The 23,895-nt window shown below is 36.2% G+C and overlaps 1 protein-coding gene across 4 annotated transcripts in view; it reads right to left on the bottom strand.

The window, feature by feature from the left end:
- The window catches only part of Stag1 (stromal antigen 1), a 324,710-nt gene that overhangs the window by 13,480 nt on the left and 287,335 nt on the right, over nucleotides 1–23,895 (bottom strand). For all 4 annotated transcript variants that reach the window (XM_038322525.2, XM_038322527.2, XM_038322526.2 and 1 more), the window contains 6 exons: nucleotides 13,977–14,069; nucleotides 13,212–13,386; nucleotides 9,703–9,842; nucleotides 7,818–7,919; nucleotides 5,911–6,059; nucleotides 4,941–5,069 (listed from right to left, as the gene is read on the bottom strand). In XM_038322525.2, the coding sequence (XP_038178453.1) occupies nucleotides 4,941–5,069; nucleotides 5,911–6,059; nucleotides 7,818–7,919; nucleotides 9,703–9,842; nucleotides 13,212–13,386; nucleotides 13,977–14,069 (788 nt within the window). The remainder of the gene's footprint in view (nucleotides 1–4,940; nucleotides 5,070–5,910; nucleotides 6,060–7,817; nucleotides 7,920–9,702; nucleotides 9,843–13,211; nucleotides 13,387–13,976; nucleotides 14,070–23,895) is intronic.

Genomic DNA, 23,895 nt, shown 5'->3' with positions numbered 1-23,895 from the left:
TTTCTTGTGTTAGTCTGCGTAAAATGTACAAAGCCAAGCTTTTAAGTATCTTACAGTCCTTATGGGACAATACATCTAGTTATGAAACATATTCTAATATATTTTTATATATCAAAATTATACAGCTTAATGAGAAGTCATCTTCCTGTCCATCCATGGATATATGTGCCCATAAGACTGATATGTAATCATGAGATTACATATACACATACTTGAGATTACACACTGTAATACAGGTATTGGTGAGACACCAATACCTTTTGCACATATGAAATTACAGACAGGAGCAATAGTTTTCAGAGTCAGTGGTCCTGTTAGCCTTGCCTGAACGGGATTCTCCTTCATCAGAGAATTATTCTTCTGGTGGGTTGACATCTAAACACTAGTTGTCACCTGCTGTATACCCCCATGGTCTTTGACAACTTCTATTTCATTTATTGCTCATTGTGACTAAACAGAAATTCAGGTAATGAAAGAATCAGTCATAGAAGAGAGCAGAAACCATCACTTAAAGACAAGACTGAAGAGAAGACTGTATCCTCGGGATGGAGGAAGGTCATGACAGTAATCAAATCATCCAAGAAATGGGAAACAGTCAAGAAAATGAATGACCATAAGAACTCATGAGGTAGGAGAGGGGATGAGATGTAAAAAGCTTTTGTAATCTACTTATTGAAACTTGGTCAAGAATTTCCAATACCTTAAGAAAGAACAGACATCCAAATACAAGAAACATTTAGAATTCTAAATAGATATGACAAACTAGAATCATGACACGGCATAAAAAGATACAAAAAGCAAAGTAACAACATTAAAGTTGTATGGGAAAAACAGTGATTCACATACATAGAAACACCAGAATAATACCAGATCTTTCATCAGTAACCATAATAGCCAGGAAACCACAAAATTATACATTTCAAATCCTGAAAGTAAATAACTATAAACCAAGATTACCACATCTTGTAAAATTATCACTTAGAATTTATGGACAGAGCAGATGGAGAAGGCTCAGTGGGCTAGAAATGCTGAACAATTAGAGTACAATTCATTTATGAAAGAAGAGAACCAACTATTTCTTTCAGGTTGCTCTCTAACCTCCATATGCACTTTGGCATTTGCATGTGTAAATGTGTATACATACATGTTCATGTGTAGAAACACACAAAATAAAGTATGGAGAAATAAGACTATTTCTTGAGAAGTCCACGCTAAGAAAATTCGTAACTACCAAGCCAGAACTCCAGAACATCCTAAGAGGAATACTGTCCACAGAGAAAGAAGAACATTTTATCCAAGATAACACAGGTAGTAAGGAACACATTCCATAAGAGGATCACATGGAACCAGGAAAGCAGACACAGCAAACCTCATACATGCAAAAGGACCTACAACAAAACAAAACAAAAAACAAAACAAAACAAAACAAAACAGAAAAACCTGAAAGAATAGGCTGTATATTAGCTACTCTGACAGAGACAGCTTAGTATTGGCCTAAAAACAGGCATGTAGACCAATAGGACACAGTAGAGAACCCAGAAACAAAATATATAACTAAGCCTCCTTAATTTTTGGCAGAGAAGTAAAAAACACACACTGAAAAAGACAGCCTGTCCAACAACTGGTAATTGCAAAACTGAGTATCTGCCTCCTCAAGAACAAAACCAGATCTGTATCTCTAGCCCTGAACAAAATCCAATTTTATCTGGATCAAAGACCTCAATTTCTGAAAGACAAAGAGGGTAATGACAAAGTAGACAGTGAAAGAAAATATCAGTTCTTAAGTTTTACCACCTATATAGCAATATAGCAACAAATATAGCAAAAACAGTAAAAGGAAACTAAAGTCCTATTTTTTAAATATATATTTATATCTATACACCACATACATGCAGTGCTGGGGGGGAGGTCAGAGAGGGTGCCCAATCCCTGGCACTAGGATTATGAAGGCTGTCAGCACCATGTAGGTGTCAAGAATCAAACCTGGGTCTTCTGAAAAAGCAGCCTTACTCTTAGCTGCCCAGCCATATCTCCAGCTCAATTAAACAAGCTGTTGAAATAATTAAATGTGAAACCCGACTCATCCAAAACTAAGGGTGCAACAAGCACAGCACTTAGTCTATAGCAATCAACATTTACATCACAAAAGCGGCCTTAGCTCAAGCTATTACAGCATCTCAGCAAGCTGGAAAGAAAGAATCCAACTAGACTTAAATTAGGGCAGGGAAAAATAATAAAAACTAGAGTAGAAAACAGATGTGGCAGTACACATCTGTAAACCTAACACTCAGGAGGCTGAGAGAGGAGGATTATCATAGGTTCAAGATTAGCATATTGTTACCCAGAACATTCTGGGTAACAATATGTAAGACCCAGTCTCAAAAGACCAAACCAGAAAACAAACAAAGCAAGTGACAAAAAAACAGAGAGAGAGAGAGAGAGAGAGAGAGAGAGAGAGAGAGAGAGAGAGAGAGAGAAACACTTAGAGACCATGAGGAGATATTACTAAAGAAATAAAGAACAAATGACTGTACAATGACAGATTTGATAGCCTATAAAACAAATGGCAAATATATGGACATATAGGCCTCCCCAAGGTAGACCCATGAAGAAACAGGAAATTGGAATTGCCCAATAGTGAAAAGGGAATCAATCAGTAAAAGAAAGTCTTAAGTCAAAGAAAAGCCAATCATCAGATAGTTTTACTGCTGAGTTCTACTAAGAATTTAAAGAATCAGATACTTGTTATTCCAATTGCAATCTACAAGGCTATCATTATCTGGATATCAAGTCAGACAAAAACACAAACAAAACCCAAAACAAAACAACAGGCTAAGTGATGAACATAACATAAAATGTAACCACCCCAAAACACTAATAAACATTAAAACAATTTTTTTTATAAAATAAAAAAAAGATTCATTTCAGGGATACATGGGTGGTTCAACAAATAATAAATACAAACAAATAAGCATAACACATCAAGAGAATGAGCAATAAAAGCCATTTGATCATCTCCATAAATGCAGGTAAGTCATTCAATGAAATTCAACATCACAATAAAAACTTTGAATCAGTTAGGCATAGAAGGAAGTACATAAACATAATATAAAGACTATATATGATACTCTCTGCCAAGCCAATTTCTAGGAAACGAACCTAGAGTTTTACACTAGCATGCTAGGAAAAAAATGTACTATTTCATATTTATGTGAGCTACTTTTTCCTTTAGATCTAGAACAAGGAGGCCCATTTTTTTTAATCACCTGTACTTAAATAGATCTAGTCAAAGCAATCAGATAAGAGAAAAATAATGAACATTCAAATTGGGAACTGTCAAATTGTCTGAGGATGGTATGATCTTATATATAAAATTCAAGACTTTATCAAAGAACTATTACAACTAATAAATGAACTCAAGTTGTAGGACACAAAAGCAACATGAAAACTAGTAGAATTGCTATATACCAATAGCCAGTTATCTGAAATGGAAATAAGGGCAACAATCCAAGATATAATAATAATGTATAAAATAACACAGCACATAGGAATAAAGTTAATAAAAAGGCAAAAGATCTCTAAGAAAACCATAAAACACTGATGAAATAAGTTAAACGGCCAAAATGAAAACACACAAAGACATCTGAATTAATGAACTGGAAAGATCCATTATTATTAAGATGTCTATACTATTCAAAGTGATCTACAGGTGTTAACACAATCTCTAGAAAATGCCAGTGACATTTTTTTTTATAAGATTAGAAATCCTAAAAATTTGAAGATAAACTATTCCAAATAGCCAAAGCAGTCCTCTGTAAACGTCAAGTCACAGGACTCATCAACTTTTATCATTTGCAGAAACGCCACATAACATCAAGGCAGTTAATATTCCAGCATAGAAGGTCACTTCTCTTAAGGAAGAAGAAGAATGAAGAAGAAAGAGGAGGAGGAGAATATGAGGTTGAGAGGGGAATATATTATTGATGGGAGCCCTAAAGGGAGTTGGAAGAGGAGTTATAGAAGGTGTATATAATCAAAATACATTATATATATATGCGCATGAGATTCTTAAAAAATAAAAATACCTACAAAAACCCTTATAAAATAGAAACAGAACCAATCAAATAAAAATTTACTTTTCAAACCGCCCCATTCCTACCAAATACTTAACATTTGCTGTTCTCTAACATATCCCATTTTAGTGCTCACCACATCTTATTTGTTAGCCTGCATGCTTGTGTTTTGCTCCCCTAACACAGCATTTAAGCTTGATAACATTACATGACCTTATTACGGGCTTACTAGTAGTTTTTTTTTTTTTTTTTTTAGTAAAATGAAAATAACATTTTGTTTGAACTATTACTTCTATTTATATACACATTAGCTTACTCAAATTTATCATTGTAACTAATTGATCTACTGATTTAGAAATTTTGGCATTTAATATAATAGCATTCCCTTTAGAAGTTTAGTACTTTGCTCTAATTACAACATCTCATCAACATCTTCTGAAAATGACAGACTTCTTTAGACTGTTTTAAATTAAAAAAATAAGAAAAGCCAATTATTTTTGGTAGGACAGTGGAGCTAAGGTTTGGATACATAGCCAAAGTGGAGTAGGAACTTTCCTCCTTAGGCTCTCGAGTGACAGGATGCACAAGTGGACACAGTAATAGACATAGACTTGACATAAGATGATAGAGAATAAAAATAAAATTAAATTAATGTAAGAGTACATATGGGTTATATAAAAATAACGTAAAGTTCACACATTTTAAACTATAGAATAAGGAATCATTTTCATCTACTTAATTTCATCTTACACATTCCAGGTCAAATGGTTTTTATTACTACCAGGGACTAAATTATCAGTAGTAATGATTAAAAAAAGTTTCAACTGTGCCATTTAAAAATCACTTTTGTTGGTATGTTCAACTTACACAGTCTTCTTGTCCTGTCGAAGAAGTTTAGAAGAAAATTCACTTAGTACTTCAAGAAAAGCCAGATTAGGAGGTGGATATTCTTGTCCTTTCTGATTCTGGTATTTGAAGGCAAACTCTATTCCATCCCTGAATTTAAAGAAAATAACATTTTAATTTCTTCAGATAGTGTAGTTGTCTCAAAGGGCAAATATTATAAAAACATTTGGAAACATAGTAAAATTGCTACTGAGGTTCAAAACAAGTATGGTAAAACATATGGCAAAATAATGCTAATTTAATGATCTATCTAGCTATTTTTTTTTTTTTTTTTTTTTTTTTTTTTGAGACAGAATTTCTCAGTGTAGCCTTGGCTGTCCTGGAACTCACAGTGTAGATCAGGCTGACCTCGAATTCAGAGATCCACCTGCGTCTGCCTCCTGAGTGCTGGGATTAAAGTCATGTGCCATCACTGCCCAGCCCCAATATATGTGTAAGGGTACTATAAAACCTTGGAAAGCAACTGGGTTGGCAGGAAATCTGTTTCTGGGAGTTACTCATGGTATCAACCAGCGTTGTGAAAACAGCTCTCTCTGTGTGGTACAGTATATGTCTGTAATGGTTCGAGTGAGAATATTCTCCAAAGACTCAGCTATTTGGATACTTGGTTTCCAGTTAGTTTAGGAGGTATGATGCTCACCAGGAAGCTTTGGAAAGTATTGCATCTTTTTAAATACACATGACCTATCATAGTCTTACAGACCAACGAACAGGTTATTAAACTTTTCTCTTTATACTATAGAAGGTGGGGTAAAACCCCCACAGGAGGTTGAGAAAGCCTTTTTAAAATAAGATAGTGCTACCCAATTACATTACTAGTTTAAGATCTTAGAGTTTGAAAATTCTGTATTTATCACTTTAAAAATGGGTCAAATAACAGTTGTTTATTTATATTCCAGTAAACCTGAATAACAGGAGTTGTTTATCTCACTTGTGAAGCGTGGCAACTGCTTCTCGGGTCTTGATCTGGTCCAATCCAAATGTAAGGGCAAAGCGACGTGCCAGTTCTTTAATACCACTAACGTGGGCAGATGTCCTATCCAGATTAGGACCTTGTTCTTGAACAAGTTCATTGAATAACTGGTGGCAATAAATTAAAAAAAAAAGAAAAAGAAAGTATGGTTAAGAAATATTTGAAATTTTATTTACTTTTAGAATCGGTAATATAATAGAAGATATATTTTCAGAAACACAGTATAAAGCTACAAGCATGTATGATATAAAGGTTTCAGAACTTTTTTCACTTATTATATTGTAGGCCAGAATATCAGTTAAATATTCATATATTGTTGGATATAAAAGGATAAGATATTTTCAACATAACAACAAAATACACTCAAAATGTCTTAGGTTGGTGATTACCTTTGTGGCATACATTCTATCAAAGTAAAAATAAAACTTCAGAGCAGTAATAATATTAAAGCACCATCCCATTACCAAATCTAGACACTGAGCTGTGCCTGTATAAATCTACCTTCTAGATTACAAGGTATTAAGGGTACAGACTTGTCTAAAGCCATTCCCTCCTGACATACATAAGGCTTTACCTACTGAAGAGTTCTGCTTCCTGCTTACTGTTCTCTCCTGTGCAAACCATTCATTTTCTATAATATATATGCATGTTAAAAAAGCAACCTAAGTTGTTTATACTATTTCCTCTGCAAGCCAAGAGTTCATTTCCCTGGTTTCTCAATGGAATAGGCCCTGGGACGTATTTACATTTGTGTTCTTCACTTGGAGTCTCTGGGAACCATCAGTAAATTCTCAAGTTCTTACGTCACATTCATCACACCCACCTACCTGAGAGAACTCCTGCTTTCAGTTGTCCATCTCTGGAATGTTCTTCAGTAACACACTGTCCTGAACCTGACTATGCCTTAAATAGTAGGAATGGTTCCTCCAGATTTTTCAAATCAATGTAGCAAATTGTAAATTCTTAAACTTTAAAATGTTTTTTTTTTTTTAATAGACAGTGATATATAACAGCCTTCAATTCTAAAACTTTGAACATTTCCTAGGTCAATTTATTCCTATTATCTATACATACAGCTCTTATTTTTAAATAAATAGTACCATACTACTTATTTTATTTTGAAACTTGCTTTACTTGTTCCCTTAAGTTGCAAAAACTTTTCAGTGGATACAGTTGAATGTGCACCCAGTTTCAACTACTTGGGAGGGTGAAGCAGGAGGATCCCTTAGCTCAGTCTAGACAACACAGCGAGATACTGTCTTAAAAAACTAAATAAAAAGAAAAACAAAATTAGCTACTTCAAAGTATCAACTTATTTAACTATTCTTCCACTGATGAACATTTAGATTATTTCTAGAAATTCCCATCATGGGTTACTTATGCAATGTGTACAGTATATTTTCTTATTTGAATATCAATGACAACAATTTCTTGAAATTTATTTTGAGACAGAATTTCACTGTATCACCTTGGCTGGCCTGAGACTTACACATATGCCTTCCTCTGCTTCCCAAGTGCTGGCATTAAGCACATGCCACTATGCCCGGCTAATTAAATAAAATTTATAATTACTTTTAATTTTAAAAGCCATTATTATTATTTTGAGACAGGGTCTTATGTAGCCCTGGGTAGCCTAGAACTTGATATGTACACCAGCCTGACCTGGAACTCAGGGCAGCAAATTATTATTTCTCAAATTTTCCAATATAACACTTCCTTTGGCCCAAGAGTCAGTCTCCTTAGTATTTCATCTATTTAAGATATAAAGCACACTATGTATTAAAAATTAAATGAGATATGACAGACATGTAGCACATAACAAGTACAGAAAACGTTTATCTATCCCTCCCTCCCAAATTTCTTACCTGTTGCAGACTGAGAATGAGGGTCTTAGCACACTGAATTTTATCAATCTGCCTGGTCTTACTCAGGGTTTCCTTAATGATATCACCATAGTCATTGTAATACTGTGAGATAAAAAGGAAACACACTTTAGGATTAGGAAATTCCATGACAAGACTATAGTGGTGAAGCTGGGCATGGTAGTGCACACCTTCAAACCCAGCACTGGGGAGGCAGCTTGGTCAACAGAGCGAGCTCCAGGACAGCCAGGGCTACACAGAGAAATACTGTCTTGAAAAACAATGAAGAAAAGAAGGAAGGGGGGCACTGGAGAAAGAAAAAGTAACTACTATCAATAGTTTTATTTCTTCATCGTCAAAATAAGAGTTAAATGGTATTGTTTACATTAACGATTTGAAATTTAAGATTATGAAGTTACTAATAAAAAGCTAAAAATCTCAGGAGAGGAAGTGATATATATATGGAAAAATGTTTTCTCATTCTTCTTTTATATGTTTGATTTTTTTTTTTTTGTTCATGCTTGTCTTGAGACACTGAACTTGCTTGGTATATGAACTAGGCTGACCTTGAGCTCCTCACAATGATCCTCTTGGCTGTCTCCCATGTTCTAGTTCCTTATCCTTCATAACAGGATAGAAGGCACATTATCTAAAAGGTAACAAGGTATTACTTGGCATGGTGGTTCCTACTTTTTAACTTTATTTTAACCTCCATACTTGTTTCCATAAAGGAGGCACCAGTTCACAGTTGAGCAACAGTAAATAAGATGTGGGTTCCCCTTTCTCTACATCCTTGTAAGAATTTAGAGTTATTTATTTTGTTGATGATAACATTCTGATTGGAGGTTAGCTGGAATCTCACAGTTGTTTTGATTGATATTTACCTGATGGCTAAGAATGCCAAATACTTTTAAAAAGCTAACTATCTATCTCCCAGTACAATTTGTTGATTGACAGTTTTGATTTTTGGCATTCGTTTTATAGATATTAATTCCTTGTCTGATAAGTAGATCTTTTTAATTCTGCAGGCTCTTTTCACTCTGGTGATTATGCATAACCTAGATAATGACAAGTTCTTACCTACTTGCTAATCTGAGCAATTTCCTTGCCTACTTGACTCCTATTCAGAAAGTTCTTAACAATGCCTGTATCTTAAAATGTTTTCATTTAGTAGTTTCAGTATTTGGGTTTTCAGTTAAGGCCTAGGCCTTTGATTCACTATGAGTTAATGTTTTGTGGAGGGTGAGAAACATGGATCTAAATTTAGGTTTTTTTCCCTAGTAGAACACACTTAAATCCAAAACTGTTTTGAAGTCTCAAGTGGCTTTAAAATCTCTTTTTCTTTGGTGGTGATGTGATGGAACTTGGCTTGCAAACATGCTAGGCATGCTTAGTGCCACTGAGTCACATTAAAGCCAGCCATATCTTGAGTGCACAAGAAGACTCAAATTTGGATTGGGATTACAGTTATTCAAGCTATATAGTGATATAAAAACATAAATATACAAATGACTAAAAGGTACAAGTAATATTCTTAACAGTGGCAAGAGAAAACACTCCTGTGACTGGAGAACAAGGCACATACTCTGGTAAGTACTGTCTCCTTTCCGAGCCTGTCTGGCAATACCAGAGTTCTGAGCACTGATTTTATTAGATCAGGAAATGGAGCTTATAGAAAAAGAGAGAAGCCAAGAAAGTGTTAGGAACTCATACTGTATTGAATAATAAATTAATACTATAGACTGATAAACGTTTACCAATGAGAAAATTCATCACAAAACTACCCAAAATACACTGGTGAAAACTATTAAATTAACCTTCAGTTATTCATTCATTTTAATTACCTATTTCTCTACCACATAGGAAGGAGAAAAATATGAAACAATACCTTCATGTAGTGTTTAAAGATGTCTGCAGCTGCATGCATGTCAACAATATCATAAATGATAAGTTTGCTGAAGGCAGCAAGTAGGTTCCTTCTTTTATGTAAGGCTTCAATTTTATTAGCTTCATCTTCTTCATCACCCTCTAGCCACAGAAAATAAAGTCGTTATGAATTTAGCCTGTTATGCAGCGAATCTGTACAACTGAAAATTCACTGAATATTAATTCTGATTTATTTATCTATTTATCTAGCTAGCTGTGCTAGGGACCAAACTCTGGGATTTGTACATGTTGGACAAATGCTCTACCAATGAGCTACAACCCTAGCTAATTTAGTTTTTAATGGGGTGAAAACAGTAAGCTTATTAATTCATAATAAATAGTAGGAACTATTTCTATATTCTAGCAGTGCCTACAGATAGAAACTGCTTTTCTTATATTTTTATCATAATATACCATTACATTTATCCTAAAATGCTGCCCTTTCCCATTTTCTTCATTTCTTTTTCTCTTTTCTTCCTTCCTTCCTTTCTTTTCAAAAAGGATTTATTATGTATAATGTTGGCACCAGATCCCATTACAGGTGGTTGTGAGCCACCATGTGGTTGCTGGGAATTGAAGTCAGCATCTCTGAAAGAGCAGGCCGTGCTTTTAGCCTCGGTCATATTTCTCTAGTCCTTTTTATTTTTTTTATTATTTACTAATGTGTACATTGTGTGCATGTCTGTATATGCGTGTACTTGAGGATAGGGCCATCCCCTTGAGCTCGAGTTACAAGCTGTTGTAAGCTGCCTGATGTGGGTGGTGGGAATTGAACTTGGGTCTTATGCAAGAACAACACACATTCCTAACCACTCAGCCATCTCTCCAGCCCCAATTTTCTTCATTTCTTATATACTAATATATTCCTCCAGAGAACTTTCTCAGGTATGGAGAGAAAGATTTGAAAATGGAAATATATGTAATAGCTAATTTTTGGTGCTTCTACTACATGTGATTACATAATTAGCCAGAAATTATATACACAAACATATATAATGCTTATTTATATGTATGTGTTTGTGTCTATGTAAGCATATGCCATATGTGTACAGGTGCCCCCTTGCTGAAGTTATAGGCACCCAAAGTAAGCTACCTGACATGGCTGCCAGGAACTGAACTTGGGTCCTCTGGAAGAGCACCAAATGCTCTTATCTAATGAGTTCTCTCTAGTTCAAAATCAAATGCATTTTCATTTTTACTTATTTAATTAAAATAATTTATTTAATGTTATATGCACGAGTGTTTTACTTCCATGTATATGTGTTCCATGTACTTGACTGGTATCCAAGATCAGAAGACAGCATCAGATATCCTGAGACTGGAAATTGATGACAGTTGTAAGCTGCCATTGAACCCAGGTCTTCTGGGAGAGCAGCAGGTGCTCTTAATCACTGAGCCATCTCTAGCTTCCAGTGAATCATATTTTTAAAGTTACTAAAAACTTTAACAACAAATACTGTCTTTTCCTCAAATTTTGAGCTTTAGATTCCATTGGCTTTACCTGTAGTCCTAGAAAAAGTTGTCCTTAAAGATTTAGAGAATAGCATTTGTGACTGTATTGACACTCTCATATCCTGGCCCATTTGTATTTGGGATTAGTATTTTTCCTTCATACAGATACATTTAATTTCAACTCCTCTTCTTTTGTAAATAATGCTTTGAGATGTTTGAAATCAGTGGGTAAATCTTGTCCCTTGAGATGAATACATATTCCAAACATACTCTGTTCGAGTCTTAGTATTTTCCAAATATTTTGTTAAAAATAATACACTGGTGGGGCTGGATATTGAAGCCTTAGCATTGTTGTGTAAGCTAAATAAGAGTTTTACCAATAAGCCATGCCCCTAGCCCAATATAGAATATTCTACTAGTATCAAGAAGCATGGGGCTAAAAAATTGTCTTTTTACTATTATTTTAGTTTTTTTTTTTTTTTTTTTTTTGAGACTGGGTTTCTCTGTAGCTTTGGAGCCTATCCTAGAACTAGCTCTTGTAGACCAGGCTGGCCTCGAACTCACAGAGATCCGCCTGCCTCTGCTTCCTGAGTGCTGGGATTAAAGGCATGTGCCACCACTGCCTGGCTTACTATTATTTTAAAAGACTTAAATAATCTATTTAACAAAAATCTGTTGATGGAGGAGGGTCATCTGTCTATGTGGTACTTTCATTGGTTAATAAAGAAACTGCCTTGGCCCTTTAATAGGACAGAAAAAGGTAGGCGGAGTAGACAGAACAGAATTGTAGGAGAAAGAAAGCAGAGTCAGGCAGACGCCTCAGGCAGATGCCATAGCTCTCCTCTCCGAGATGGAAGCAGGATAGAATCTTCCTTGTAAGCCACTACCTCATGGTGCTACACAGATTAATAGAAATGGGTTAATCAAGATGTGATTGCTAGCCAGTAAGAGGCTAGAGCCAATGGGCCAAGCAGTGTTTAAAAGAATACAGTTTCTGTGTAATTATTTCGGGTGTAAAGGTAGCCAGGCGGCCGGGAGCCAGGCCGGAACGCAGTCTGCCGTTCCATCTACAACCTGTTTTAAATGAATATTTAATTATAATTAGCCACTAATAATACAATATAAATTTTTAGTATTTGCAGGTTCAGAACGATTTTAACTATATAGTTTGACTATCATTTTTCAGTACTTGACACAATATAGTTTTATTTTCTGGCTAATAAGAAAGTACTCTGTAAAAACAGGGAAATGAACTTAAGGTAATTTTAAAGACATCATCTGGTACATTCTTGATTTCAGAAATACACAAATATATTAAAAAATGTTAAGGTCAGCGGGGGCACAAGCGTTTAGCCCCGGCTGGCCTCAAACACACAGAGGTCTAATTGCCTTTGCCTCTAGAGAGCTAGGATTAAAGGCAGAGTGCTTATGTAGTGCTTTCTGGTCTAGAACTTGCTATGCAGTTAGGGCTTTCTTCAAGCTTGTAGTGATCTTCCTGCCTTGCCTCCCAAGTACAATAACAACATGATGTGTGTTAGAAAGCCTGTCTTAGATTTGTTCTTTCTCTACTGCACTGAGTTTTGAACCTATAGCTTAGTGTATGATAGGTAAACACCGTACCACTGGGTTGCATCAGTAGGTCCTCTTTTCATTTTTTAATAAAATTGTGTGACAGGGTCACACTAAGTTGCCCAGGTTGGACTTGAATTTTGTAGTTCAGGCAATCCTGAATTTGCAATTAGCAGGGATTATAGGCATGCTCTACTACCACGCTTAACTTATTACTATTATTATTTCAGTTTTTTTGTTTCTCTGAGTAGCCCTAGCTGGCCTTGAACTCAAAGAGATTCACTTGCCTCTGCCTCCTGAGTGCTGAGATTAAAGGTGTGCACCAACACTGCCCAGCTTCTAGCTTATTTTTTTAAAAACAGAAAAATCTCTGTAGGTTTTAGAATTGGATTTACCCCTCGCCCCTCTGCTATCTTTAGAGGTTGAAAAGGTAACAAAAGCCATAAGTACCCATGCTTTGGTTTTCCTCATCTTGATCAATGAAAACGTGATCCATCACAAAACTGAGGAGTTCAGATTGGAGTCCAGTATCTGGATTAAACACCAAAGGTTGAAGGCCCTCTCTGCCACCTGTCATTAACTGGTGGCTAAAAATCATTAAAAGATCACAGAGCAGCATGAAAGCCTGCAATGCAAAAGGAGTTCATTAAAAATATAGTAGATGAATTTAGGAATATCTAATATCAGGAGTTTACTCCTCCAAAAGAGTTGATTATTTCATCAAAGTCTGTACAAGGCCATTTTCCATAGTTACACTATGTCTACATGTGTACTGCTAGGCTTCACAGTGGTCGAGAGATAGCTATGTGGAGGGATTATGGTATGGCCATACTTTAAAAACATAAACTGAAGTATTCACATGTATATATACATATGAAGCTCTTTCTGGTATTAGGTGCTGAAGGTGAGAAGTCAACTCAAGTTACAACGTCAGCTCACTAGACTGCCAATATTTTATCACCGAATTCTTAGGAATCAAGAATTCTAAATTTGAATTTAAGTCTTCCAGTTGACAAGAATATATTTGTCAAAGTACAAGAACAGAAGATATAGCCTGGTTTATAACTTAAAATATCCAGACAGCTATGTTGTCTGGATTGTATGTTATAGATATATATGATAAAACTTGAAAAATTATATCTTGTAATATTAATCAATACATTTGGGATGTTAACTGTGTTCAATACAGAGCACTATTAACTAATAATTTCTTACCTGTTCCTTAACAGGAGTATTAACATTAGATAGGCACTGCTGGCAAACAGCCAAAAAAGATTTCACTGTTTTCCTCAATACCAACAAATCTTCCTGTAAAACACATTCAAATATGCAAGCATGAATAACAATATACCAGGAAAATGATCCAAAGAAAAATAAACAGAAATGGTTGATTATTGTAAAAAAATTCATAAAACTAAACTCATCATTGAGAACCAATTAGTACAGTTATTTCCTACTTATTAAACATAATGGAAAGGGCAGAGAACCCAACAATATTAAACATTCAGTCATATTTAATAATGAAATGGTCAATGGACTATTCAGGAATATTTGTTTAAAATTACAGTTTTATCTAGGCTGATACTGAATGTGAGATGATGGAATGTGAGACTGAAGAGATGGGTCAGCGGTTAAGAGCATGTACCACTCTTTCCAAGGATCTGAGTTCAGCTCGAGCACCCATACTGGGAGGCTCACAACTACCTGTCCCAGTTCCGGGGTCCAATGCCTCTCTGGGCACATGCATGCACAAGTACACATCTATACAAACATACACACAAACATGTAGTTAAAATAAAAATAAAACTTTCAAAAAGATGATAAAGTGCAGCAGCACAATGAAAAGAAAAAATCATGTTAGCAAGAACATGTCTCCTCTCTTCATGGTGTACTGCAAAGTGTTGTTAGGAGAAAAATGTGCACACAGCCTATTTCTAAGCTTGGAGATGAACACATTAAACAGTCTAATAATATTCCACATATGGTAACATTGGAAAAGTATAAAGATAAAACTTATTTTCTTCTTGTTCTTAAAACTATTTTCCATGTTTATTTGTTTATTGTGTGTATACATGTACATGCCAACATAGAGGGTGATTTGCAGGAGTTGGGTTTTTATTTCCATCCTACATATTTGTGTTCTAAGATTGAACTCAGGTCAGATTGCAGCAAGTGCTATAACATGCTGAGACCTCACTTTTTTCTTTCTCTTGAGATATAGCCCTTACTACATAGCCCTGGCTGCTCTGGAACTCACAGAACTCTCACTCCCTCTGCCTTCTGAGTGGGATTAAAGATACTTTTCACCAAGCCTGGCTTTTTCTAAAAAACAAAACAAGAACAACAACAACCACAACCACAAAAACCACCACCACTACCACCACCACCACCACGACCACCACCACCACCACCACCACCAAAAAACTCCTTTCTAGTACTAGAGACTGAACTTTGAGCCTTGAAAAGAAATACAAAAAACTAGCTTCTCTAAAGTTAGAGTCCAGGGGGGTAAAGTCTCCGCAGAGAAGGAAGGCACCCAAAGGCAAAAGCTAACAGTGGCAAGCATGAAAACACTCCTGCAGACAATGAAGATGCCATGTTAAAAGTGTTCTTTTGTTTTTTATTTTCAAGACATGGTTTCTCTGTGTAGCTCTGCTGTCCTTGAACTCACTTTGTAGACCAGGCTATCCTCAAACTCATAGAGATCCACCTGCCTCTGCCTCCCGAGCGCTGAGATTAAAGATGTGCGCCACCACCACTTGGCTTGAAATGTGTTCATTTTTTAATAATTCTGTAGTTCTGGTTACTATTTGAAATACTTTTTTTTTAAATCAAGGTTTATAAAATTACAGATTTTTGAAGCTATGTTGTTATCACACAGTATACTTCATTGTTTTCCTTCTAAAGTCGGGGTGGGGGTGGGGAGAGTCACATGTCACTAACATCTCTCCTAATCTGGTTGATGTAAGGGAAATGGTTTTCCTGCTAGTTTAGGAAGATTCTCTTTGTTCCCAGGAGAGATTTTCTGATGTTAATGGGAATGACCACGTAGGCATTAAATGCCTTGTGCACATCACAAAACTCAACATTTTTATATCCTCCTCCCCCTCTACAGCAAGCATAGACTTAACTCCCTAAAAACAGAGACCTGTTTGGACAGGGACCCCTAAAATTGATTTTGCCAGTGTGTTGGGAGATCTGGACTTTCCAACGCTATCACTGAGATGGTTTTCTTCATAAAAAGCAGTGGTTCCTTTTCTAGAAGACTGTGGATCTTCAAACTGGTCATTCTGCTATATTCCTTTCATTTTCTGCAAGTCAGAGTAAGCTTGTAAAAGATTAAACTACATTCTTAATGAAAAATGTGACCCTCATTCATCTCCCTGTTCAAAACATGAAACACTTTATTGGATTTCTGATCTTGTGGTCTACTGTTAATCATTGTTTGCTCATGTCCTGGCTGAAATAACATGATTGTTAATAAAGCTGGATACAGTTCGGTGTGGGAAAAACAAATACGTTCTATTTTTGGACATGTTAGTAGCACCTAATTCAAGAGTTAAGACTGTGAGGACACTCTGAGTTAAGAAATTTCAAACTAGTCTGGCCAACACAGTGAGAGTCCTGTCTCAAAAACAACCTCCACCCACAAACAGAAGCTTCCCCTTCACAAGGGAGAATCTAAACCGAGTATAGGAGTGCACACACACACACACAAATCTCAGCACTTGAAAACCTAAAGTAGGAGAATCAGGAATTTGAGGCCACTGTGTGCTATACTATTCCTCAAACAACATTTCCCCTGACATTCTCCCCTGACAAATGAACCAGACACATGCATATAATTTTGTTGTATGAGGCCACTTGTTCATTTCCCCGGCAGCCCAGACTCCTGAAATAACCACACAGAAACTGTATTAATTAAATCACTGTTTGGCCTATAAGCTCTTGCTTCTTATTAGCTAGCTCCTACATCTTAATTTAACCCATTTCTATTAATCTGTGTATCACCATTTGGCTATGGCTTATGGGCAAGGTTTCATCTGGAGACTGTCTCTGGTGGGGCTACATGGCTTCTCTGACTCCTCTTTCTCCCATTATTCAGTTTAGTTTTCCCCACCTAGCTAAGTTCTGCCTTGCAGTTTCTTTATTCATTAACCAATAAAAGCAACACATGGACAGAAGGACTTCCCACACCACAATTCAGCATTATATTGGTTTTAAAAAGAGTAAGGAAGAATAATTAACTGAATATGGAAATAACTTTAAAAGTTATTCTATTAAACTAAAATTCTTTACAATTATTCTGCTTGGTACTCTGTTTTGGGATCTTAACAGGCCAAGTGGCGTTTCAAAATACATTTACTTTTGCTAACATGAGCACATATTTTGAAGAAGGAGAATGCCTGTATTGTGCAAAGCAGTTAAGAGAAGGACACTGTCTTGAGGACTTTCAATGCTCTTGTAGATAAATAATTACATATCTACACTTCAGAATTTTTTTGAACTTTCAATTTTAAACATTTGCAGAGAGCACTGGGTCAGGGAAAACAGATGAGGTAATAGGCAACTACAACAGAATATACAGTGTAAGGACGGGAAAGTATGGGATTTACGCTGAACAATTTTAGGGTCAGAGTTGTCTTGGAAGGGTCATCAAAGAAGACATGCTCTGCAGTTGGATCCAGGACTAAATATATACAGCTACAGAACAGGCATCATACATGTAAACAAGCTTCTGGTAGAACCATATGACATACCAGAGTTAAAGATTATGCAAGGCAGAATGACTAACTAGAATTTCCTGATTGCAGAGCTAAAATACTGTAGACCTACAGCAAAATTATGTTGGACTAATTTCAGTTTCCATCATAGCCACTACCTGTTGTCTGACCTAACATCCTTTTATCAGAAAAAAAATACAAATGCATTCTTAGCATACCAAGTGTTCACCAACCCAAAGTTTAAGAATGTCATTTGATAGCATCTAAGGCTTAAAGCAGTTTTCCCCACTCTGATGAAATCCACTTATCTTAAGTCCTTACCACATGTATTTGGTAAATTTCTTGATTTAAGACTTTGATTCGAAAATAATAAAGTATAATGTAAACACTTCCAGGGTGGAACATACTATCTGAGGCAGCCGAAATCACGTGGCTGGGTCATGGTCACTCATATTAGGTTCAAGAATAAACCACCCATTATTCCCTTTGAGGTGAAAGCTGTATTTTGTATTGACACAGGCCACACATAGTGATGTGTGTCTGTAATGCTAACATTTGGAAGGTTGGGGAAAACTTTTAATTTGGAAGCCAGTGTAGGTGCTATCACAAGATAATGTCTTAAAAATCCCTTCAAAATTCATATACTCACCAAAAAGAAAAAAAGGTATTTTAGGTAGGGCAAAGAATGTTGACAAATTTTAAAAAAAGCATTGATATACAACTGAAAAGTATTGTAATTGGGGCATGTACAGGCAAAAGAGCAAACAAAAGAGGGAAACAGGACCCATTTCCACTTAATGCAAGGAAGGGGCCACTTAAAATGCCATGACAATTATTTGGATATTATACTGAAGGATTTTTATTTTGTTACAGGTGCACTAAAATTTTGTGTGACAGAGTAGAAGATAACATGAAACACACCAGTTAAAGAGTCAATACAAACTTCTGTTGAAAGCTTACTGTATAACAAATATTATGTTTTATGTTTATATATCATAATCATTAGCAGAAATAATTGTTAATAGTCCAGACTTACTTATTTACTGTCTCACTTTTTCTTCTTATAATTCATTCATTTATTCATTTGTTCACTTACTGAGTCTCACCCTGTAGCCCAAGCTGGCCTTGAACTCAAAGAGATCCATTTGCTTAGGCTTCCAGAGTGGTGTGATTAAAAGTGTGCACCACACTAGGTCCCATTAATAATATCCCTGTTTTCTAAAATAGAAAACTAACATTCTGAGTACCCATTGGATCCAGAGAAAGCTGTGTTTATACTATTTAACAAGTATTTGGTCTTTGTCTATTTCTTAGCACAGAACTCTTAAAATCTTTGCAGTTTCTAAAGTGAAGTGACTTTTTTGTGTGCTAATAAGTTGACTAATGGTTGGTATCCCCTAGGTACCTTCAGGCTATTCATTTAAAAGACAAGGAATAGTGTTAGACCTTTAAAGTCCTTTCCCCCTTATAGTCCCAAACAATATTCTAAATACTTATCCTTATACCCACAGATAAATGAAGCTCCCACTTCTTATTAAAGCTTCCTTTTGCAACAGATGGAGACAAATCTATAATTGGTCAAAATACATAGAATGAGTGACTGTGGGGTAACCAACCACAACTGACACATTTGCAGCGAAACCCCTATACCTAAGGCTCAAGGATAATCGTGGAAGAAGGGGAAGAAAAAGTGTAAGAGCCAGAGGCGCAGGATGACAGTTGTTAATATTTGTTACACGTGACAGAAAAAAACAATATGGCTGCCCGAACAAGACTACTACAATGGCAATGCTCCCTAAAGCAGACAGGAGAAATTCTACATGGTTCCCTCCCTAGATGAGGAGCTACAGAAGGTTAGAAGGTTAATGGATACGGGGGGGGGGGGGTAGGGAGGGAGGGAGAAACAGTTTTTCTCACTGATCAACTACTTCTGAAAAGCTTGTCCAATCCAATGATCAGCTCTAGATACATGTACAAAGAAGAAAAGCTACAGACTTAGTATGTTATATACTCAATATGTTACATGTGCATATATACAGACATACATATATGCATGCATATGCATGTATCAATAATTGATGAAGAGACCATGAATTTGGGGGAGTTGGAGAAAGGAAAGGGAAGGGTGGGAGTGATGTAAATGCAGAATCATGTATGAAGGTTCTCAAAAAATTATATAAAAACAAGTTGAATAAAGAAATCTATTAAAATGAAGTTCAGTACATATGATGAAAACATACAAGCAAACAACAATCAAACCTTTTCTTCCACTTCCATACAGTGGAAAGCTAATGGATGAGCTGTCACCAAGTACCAAAGATGAAATGAAGCATGCTTATGTAATGAAGTTTCCATAGAAACTCAAAAGGACAAGTTTCAAGGAGCTTCTATACAGATGAACACTACATCTTGGAGATTAGAGTTTCTGGAGGGTAATATACTTACAATATGGAAACTCTATCCTATATCTAATGTGCCTTGAACACTATCTTTATATGGTGTTCATCTGTATCCCTTGTAACATCATCATCATCATCATCATCATCATCATCATCATCATCATCATCATCATCACACAGGATCTCACTATGTAACAGCCAGATTGGCTTTGAACTCTCATTCTTATCTAAGTCTCCCAAGTTTTGGGATTACACATGTGTACCATCTTACCTCTCTTGTATTCTCTTTTATAATAAAATGATAAACGGCTTCTTTAAGTTCTGGAATCACTCTAGCAAATTAATCAAACCCAAAATGCGATTATAGGAAACCAGATATGGTGGTCTGAATGAGAAGGCCCCCACAGACTCATATATTTGGATGCTTGGTCCCTAGTTGGTGGGACTTTTTTTGGAAGGATTAGGGGACACGGCCTTGTTGGAGAAGAAGTGTTACTGTTTGGTGGGCATTGAGGTTTTAAAAGACTCATGTCATTCCAAGTCTCTGCACCTCCTTTCTCCCTGCCTCATGTTTGTGAGTTCTCAATTACTGTTCCAGCACCATGTCTGCCTTCTGCTGCTATGCTTCCTGCAATGACAGTCACGAATTCTAACACTCTGAAAATATAAGCTCTAAACAAACTCTTTTTTAAGTTGCCATGGCCATGATATCTTATCACAGCAATAGAAAAATAACTAAGACACGAGATATACAGCAGGTTAATCAGATTAAAAAGCCTGGAGTTTGGAGTTGACATCAGAAGTGAGCCCTCAACCTATACCACTTCCAGACAGTAACAGAACAGAGTAAGAGGACACCCAGCTAATGTGCACTAAAAAACAAATTCATTTCTGGAGGGGTAAAATCCTCTCACTTTTGGGTCACATAAATGTATTTTGTTGTGGAAGTATAGAAAAATATGGTTTTTCTTTTCCCTTAATAGTCTTATATCTGGTAGTAGTAATAGCCCCCACTCATGAACACATAAGTTTTAAAAAGAAAAATTAAGAAAAAGTACATAGAAGATGAGGAGTATTTGGTTGGATGATTACATATTTACTCATAGTATGTAATAAACTTAATTTGTGTTTCAACTGGTCACTAAATGTAACAACTATCAATGGAACTTAGAGATGGGACAGACCCAGATTCCAAGGAGATGGTTCATTAGATACACATAAAAATGGAAAATCTGTACAAGCTAAAATAAAAGTAAAGAGGAGAGCTTTTTGTATAAAGGCCCTAATGCTGGATGGGCCAAGCTTAGATGTCAGTATGTCTGAGCTGAGGCCAATGATATCAAATCCTTTCCCTTTCTTCACAAAGGGAAATTATTCCAGGACAATAGATAGTATCTCTAAAACTCTTGGTAACCAAAAAAAAGTAGTCAATGCTAGTTGGGGAAGCCATAACCGAGAAACTGAGAGTGGGATGAAGTGTGGTGGAACTATTTTATTTTGAAAACCAAAATAACCAGCTTCCCGAGGAGCTTTTATTCAAATACATCTTGATAATACTGATTAGGAACAGTATCTCTGGTTTTAAATGCTGTTGAGTGGAAGACTATGTGTGGATTAATGCAGCTCACCAAACAGCAATCATAGAAAATTGTATTCCACCTAGACACACAGGATATTATTCTCAAAGCGACAGATAGCTTGGTATACATAGTGAGTTCTAGGCTGTCTTAGGCCACATAGTGAGAACCCAGTTCAAAACAAACGAAGAAACAAACAAATATACATTTAAGAACACCCCCCCCCAAAAAAAGGAAAGAAAAATGAAAACAAAACAACACTTAGGAGGGAGGAACTCTGAAAATAAATTCTTTGTCTTCAGACTCAAAAGACAACTAATTTAGTCCCAATAGGCTCTTTAATGCTTTTGTAAAATTCAGAACTGAAAGAGCTAAAGAAAGAATGATGCTTCTTGTTACAGAGAAGAAAGTAAAAGCTGCTTGTAAAAACCAGCACTAGGGGGCACTGGAAGAGAGAACACTGAAATTGAATTGTAAGCTTGTCAAAGAACATCAGTACACAGGTTGACACCCAGCACACCTACATTTCACAAAAAGGTCTAAAACTGTTTTGATACAGTTTTCTCAAATACGTAACTACAAAAGCTTTACCACTGAGTTAAATTATAACTTGAATTTAAACTTCAAATATAATTATCATTTAGAATATCCTGAATGAGAGTGGTTATGACAGGCCAGAAGAAAATTCAATAAAAAAAAAAAAGTTCTCTAGAATGAAGCAAACTGGTATCATAGATCAAGATCCTTAAGTATACTATAATTGTTGACTTAACAAATCCATTCTTAGTGTATAATAAAACATAAAACAATGAAGAACACAGATATAAGAACAAGGTCTTATATCAGAATGGCCCACGGGGGGGGGGGGTAGGGGGGAAGTCAAAACTTAAGTATTCAAAATATTCAAGAGGGTAACACACTCTTACATAGCTATAAAACAGACTACTAGACTACTATGTATTTATTAAAAATATTCTTGAGGGTATGGAGAGAAGGCTAAGGGTAGGAGCATTTACTGCTCTTGTAGAGTACCTGGGTTTGGTTCTCAGCACTCGCATAGTAAGCTAGCTCATAACCATAAATCCAGTTCCAAGGGCCTGGGGCTCCTTCACAAATACAGTAGGCAAAATATTAATTTATACACATAAAATAAAAATAAACCTTAAAATATTCTTGTGAGATTATAGTCTCTGGAAAATAAGCAGGTAAAGGCTGAATACAGCTATGAGAAAAGCAATGAGTACCTTAAACAACTTGTAGAAGGGCCGCACCAACCAAGGAGAACAGCAACCAAGGCAGGACCAGGGAAGACCTATTCACCATAGCACTGGATATTCAGCACTAACATCCAACAGAACAGAGGCAAAATGCCATTTAAAAAGATTTCTGCTGTCCTAGAGAGTTATCAGACCAAGTACTAGGTGCCTGTATGCTAGAACCTGACAAAAAGAACATTGAGATACTGTGGAAAAGAAACTTTGAAACAGATCTAAACAGTGTTCAGGAAGCTGAACATCCAATGGAACTAAAGTTACATCAGAACGTTCATACAGATTTCAGGCAAGAACTTCATAGAAGCCAGGCTAGAACCTGCAACAACATCCTACAGGTGTGATCAGATCAGAGACTCCACCTGGGAAACACTGTAGTGGTAATTTGATCATCCCAAAACAAGGCAGAGGAGAGAATGGGACCACTCACAGGAGAGGACAGTCCAGCAGAAGGAGAAACTTGATAGTTCAGACAAGAGTCAACAATTAGGCAGTTTTTATATCCAAAATCTCTACCCCATTTTTTCCTTTATATTCATCCCACCTGTATGTAACATTCAAGGTAATTTTAGAAGGACTCTACTTCCTACTACAGAGACGCTTGAGCATCAGTCAGTGTTCACTCCTCTATTCACAGTATCAAAAAATGGGATGAGTTGGAGGTCTATCAATTAATGATATGAAAATGTGATACATGTACACAGTGGAATTTTTTTCAGGAAATTATGAGATTTGTAATAAATGAATGTAAATGATACTAAGTAACTCAGACTCAAAAAGAAAAACACTGCATACTTTCTTTTCTATGTGGATCCTGGCTTTGAATTCTTAGACTTGTATGTTAAACCTGGAGTGTCACTAGAGGCCAGGAACTTAGGAGGCAGAGGCAGGTGGATCTCTGTGTGTTCGAGGCCAGCTTAGTTTACAGAGCGAGTTCTACAACAGCCAAGACTACACAAAGAAACCCTATCTCCAGACCCCCCCCCCCCCAAAAAAAAAAAGATTTAGTGGGGATGGGAGAGATACAGGGGTAGGGAGAGAATGCTAACTGAAACAGAAGATACAGGAACCTATCTGGGATTAAAGGTGTGCATCACCACTGCCCAGTTCCAACTAAACCTTTTATATCCCCAGTATTCACCCCATTCTCAACTTTCATCCCA

Source organism: Arvicola amphibius, chromosome 3 (genome assembly GCF_903992535.2).
Source record: "Arvicola amphibius chromosome 3, mArvAmp1.2, whole genome shotgun sequence".
Taxonomy (NCBI): domain Eukaryota; kingdom Metazoa; phylum Chordata; class Mammalia; order Rodentia; family Cricetidae; genus Arvicola; species Arvicola amphibius.
This window is presented reverse-complemented; position numbering and strand designations above follow the sequence as displayed.